We start from the raw sequence: 4,315 nt of genomic DNA on the forward strand, positions 1-4,315 counted from the left end.
TTTTTTTTTTCTTTCCAGAATGAGTTATATGAATTGTCATTTAACATATCCTGTTGTTGTTGTTGTTGTTGTTATGTAAAATTTACTTGACAAAGTCTAATTTCAAGTTATTTTTTACTCTCTCTATCTGAAATGTTGCAAGTCTTCTCTGTGTATTTAGATTTTTCAAGATGGAATTTTTTACGGCTTTTGATTCTTGCGGTTAGCTTTTGAGTTTAGGTTGTTCACTTTGTGTTTGGCGTGGCTGCATTTCATGATAAAGGCAAGCATCAAGCACGATTGTTTTAATTCCTGGATTATTGGTTTGTGATATGTGAAATTGTTGCAATGATTCTCGTGGTTAAAGTTGGGAACTTTTCTGTGTTAGCCTATAACTTGAAATGTTATTTCAAAGATGTCCCGGTTGAAAATATTCATATGGGTTTTGCATGTTGCATTTGCTTTAGCAATTGGAAGGCATTGTGTTCGTGTTGAAGGATAGAGGGGGCTAGTTTCATTATCTCGATAAGCTGAGTTTACTTGGCTTCACATGATTTATGGGATCCACCTCCTTAACAGAGTCATCACTGTGTTTGTGTTGTTTATAATGATATGATTGCTGTGGTTGGATTATTTATTGCCGCCCCCTCTTCCTACCTATCATGTTTCAATGCAGTCACGTATTTAGATATGGTTGTTAATGATATCTGGATCATAGAGATGTTGTCATTTGGAGCGTGAGTTAAGTTGTGTAGAGGACAACCCAACCAGTTCTTTTAAAGTTTTTGAAAGCTGAAGACTGTACCGGTTCCAAGGAATTTTCAGAATGGATGTTTTTGCACAGAGCATCCTTCATAATCATTTTTTTCGTTCACAACATATTTAAAATGTTTTAAAACTTTGAAGTTAAGTCCTGTAAATTCTTGATTAATGTGGACCCATATGCCAAAATGGTCAGGGGAAACTAAGATGGATTTGGGCGGGGGTTATGCTTAAGTATGCTTTGACTTTTTTCTCCTTTTATCTTTTATCATGCTCTTACATTTTACCAGTTTCTGTATCTTACCGATGATAATTGTGAGCTTGCTAACTTGAGTCTATTGCTAGATTTTTATATCTGTTTAAATTTTTATCTTTCAATCTTCGGCACAGGGCATCAGATTTTTCAAGGGATTATGATGGAGCCTGTCTTCAGATGAGAATGTCATATGCTCCAGCAGCAAACCTGTTTCTTTTCCTTTTTCAGTGGACAGACTGCCATCTTGCAGGTGCACTTGGACTGCTAAGGATCCTAATTTATAAGGTTGAACTTTGTTCATTTAGATTTGTCAGTGGAATTTTTTTTCACTAGTATTAATTAACTGAATCATAGGAAAGACTGATCTTGGTTGTTTCCCCATGCCTCAGGTTTATGTGGATGGCACAACAACCATGTTCACTCACGAAAGAAAAGCAAGCATCAAGGAGTTCTATGGTAAATTTCTATCCTCCAAATATTTTCTATTGTAATATATTTTTTAATCACTTAAGTTAGTTCCTCCATGTTATCATAATCTGCATTGCTACTATGGCCAGCTGTGATTTATCCCTCTTTATTGCAACTTCAAAGAGGGGTCACTGATACAGAAGATAAGAAGCAGAAGGCAGTATGCGTGGAAAGGTACCGAAGAAGAGATGATGAGGAACATAGGCAGCATACTGACATTGACATTGAAAGAGAAGAAGAGTGTGGAATATGCATGGAGATGAATAGCAAGATAGTACTGCCCAACTGCAACCATGCCATGTGCTTGAAATGTTACCGGGAATGGTACTCTCTCCCTCCCTGTCTCTCTCTTCCTCTTGAAGTACTGGAGTTAGCCTGCTGCTTTCTGAGGCTGGCCAAGTTTTCGTGTCAACCACATGGTATATGCTTCTATTAGGCTGTCTTATCCTGTTAGACAATGCAGGTTTCAATCTCTACACTTAAATGTGAAATACAATAGCAGACTAGAATTGCTCCATTCTGTTTTATTTGAGGTTACATGTATCATAGTGAATCCCTGACCAGGGAAAGATAAGGTGTTCTTGCTCATGGCAGTTGACTTTTGCAAGACCCTTGGCATCCTATCCTGGCTTACAGTTGGGCTGTGACTTTAAAGGAAATGCTATAATAACTGTTGTGCATTGTACCGGAGGACTCTGTATCAGCAGCCTGAAATAACAGAGAAAATTTCCGCAGGTTCATCAGCGAATTATCTAGAATGATATCTTTTTTATTTCCGAGGAAACATGTATAAGCGATCCCATTACACTCGTTTTTCTGTAATCATTGGAAAGGCAGGTAATTGTAGTTGGAATTTTGTAAGAATTCAATAATGATACCTGGCAGGTTTATTTGGCTAATGCATGGACCATGAAATTGATACTGTAATTTGAGGCTTGCATGCTCGTGGGTTGCAAAAAGCCTTGTTATTCTAGTCACTCAATTGAATTTGTTAAAGTGGCATGGCTTCACCATCATTATTTTTGTAACCTTGATTTATGATAGGTTTCTAGACCTTGTCTGTCTTGACTATCATCCTTCTTTTCTTCCCACACTATGATACTTGTAAAGCTCATCATGAAGATGGAATGCGTAGTTGTTGGGCCTGGTGCAGGCTGAGAATGCAGAAGGTTTTTGTGTCTGGCTCCACCTTGAATCCTCATCAGTTGGATATTGTTCTTATTGATTATGTTTTCTGGTTGGTGTATTTGTCAGATGCAAGTGCCTAGCTCTTTCTCTGTTCCATGCTGTATTTGGTTGTTGCTTTGTTTCTTAATGTTTACATCATACCTGAAAATACTGATGTTGTAATGTATTGCAGGCGAACAAGGTCCCAGTCATGCCCCTTTTGTCGTGACAGTCTCAAGAGAGTAAACTCGGGAGATCTCTGGGTATTTACTGACAGCCGGGACATTGTGGACACGGCCACCGTGACTAGAGAGAATCTTAGAAGGCTTTTCATGTATATAGATAAGCTGCCGTTGATTCTTCCTGACAACCTTTTCGACTTGTATGATTCTCATATAAAATAGGTGATGAGTACAGCCAGGAATCGCCATCTCATATGGTCTTTGGATGAGCAGTACACTTCCTTTTCTTAATATAACATAATCGCTGGAATTCATTTGGCAAAATTTAGGGCGCCTAGAATTTCAGCAGTGTCTTCCCACTTCCTGTCAGAAGAAAATCCAGCCCGAGTTATTGTGGGTTGGCAGGTGAAGTTGATTTAGTTAAAGACGGGGTTTTATAAAATTGTATCTAGCACATTTGTACATCCTTGTATAGCTTGAAGCTTGCTTATAAAAGCTCAGCAATTTCTCTCTACCTCACTCTATCCGTGTCTTGGGAACAACAGTCTCTTTTCGATTCACTGTAAACTTGCTAGGTTGTTCCTTAAAACTAAAGAAATCTAATTGACACTATGTTTTTAGAGTACTTTACAATTTTTTATATAAATATATTAAAAAAATAAAAAAATTAATTAAAAAAAACTTAAATTCCTTGAAAAACTCGGCATGTCAGCTGGAAGTGAAGCCCATACTGGATGAACAGATAAAAGCTCAACGCGCTCTCTTGTTTTAGAGATTTTATACAGCAGCCTGATGGAATGTCACGTCGAGCCTTTTCATCTTAGAAGATCATGCTGAATCGAATTTTTGTAAGAGTACACGGACAGATTCACAGTGTGTCACGGCCCATGAATTTGAGGTACAGCATCCAACTTTCATGGCGTGGCAGCCGAGAATCAAAGGCTGGGACGCCTTCCTTGTTCACTCTCGGGGGAGCGGGGTTGGATACGGATATGTGCATGTCAATTTTCGGGATTTAAAAAAAAATCAGAATTTAGGCCTGTAATATTAACAAACAGTATATGTTTTATTTTATTTTATTGTTTTTAAGGAAAAATGAGCATTATAAACAAATAAGAGGGGCAGTTAAGGTATTACCAATGCCATTGAAGGGTTTTTTTTTTAAAAAAAAGAAAAAGGCAAGCTTTATATGACTTTTTCTTTCTTTCTCCCTTTGCTTATCCGTCAACACAAGTATTATACAGATTAAATAATTTTCTTTTGTTGATTCAAATGTAAAAATAAATAACTAGTAAATTAAGACATGTTTGATTGGTTCATATATATATAAAGCTTGCCTAGTTATTTTTTTTTAAAAAAACCCTTCAATGGCATTATTAATATATATATATATATATATATTTGAATTTACTAAATTGGTTATTGGTTATTTTTTTGTTTTTTTATAAAAAAAAAAAACAATAAAATACAGTTATAACCCTTAAAGAGAAAAAAAATAAGG

General features: G+C 36.5%; 1 protein-coding gene across 1 annotated transcript; it reads left to right on the forward strand.

Moving 5' to 3' along the window:
- Positions 1-1,069: 1,069 nt before the first annotated feature.
- LOC105138847 (uncharacterized) lies at positions 1,070-3,333 on the forward strand (the record flags this gene model as incomplete). Its single annotated transcript, XM_011045055.1, has 4 exons — positions 1,070-1,282; positions 1,387-1,453; positions 1,555-1,789; positions 2,826-3,333. Coding segments are annotated over 4 exons (726 nt in total), but the record flags the coding sequence as incomplete, so codon positions are not given.
- Positions 3,334-4,315: the final 982 nt, after the last annotated feature.

This window comes from Populus euphratica, unplaced genomic scaffold (assembly GCF_000495115.2).
Source record: "Populus euphratica unplaced genomic scaffold, PopEup_1.0 scaffold84.1, whole genome shotgun sequence".
Lineage (NCBI taxonomy): Eukaryota > Viridiplantae > Streptophyta > Magnoliopsida > Malpighiales > Salicaceae > Populus > Populus euphratica.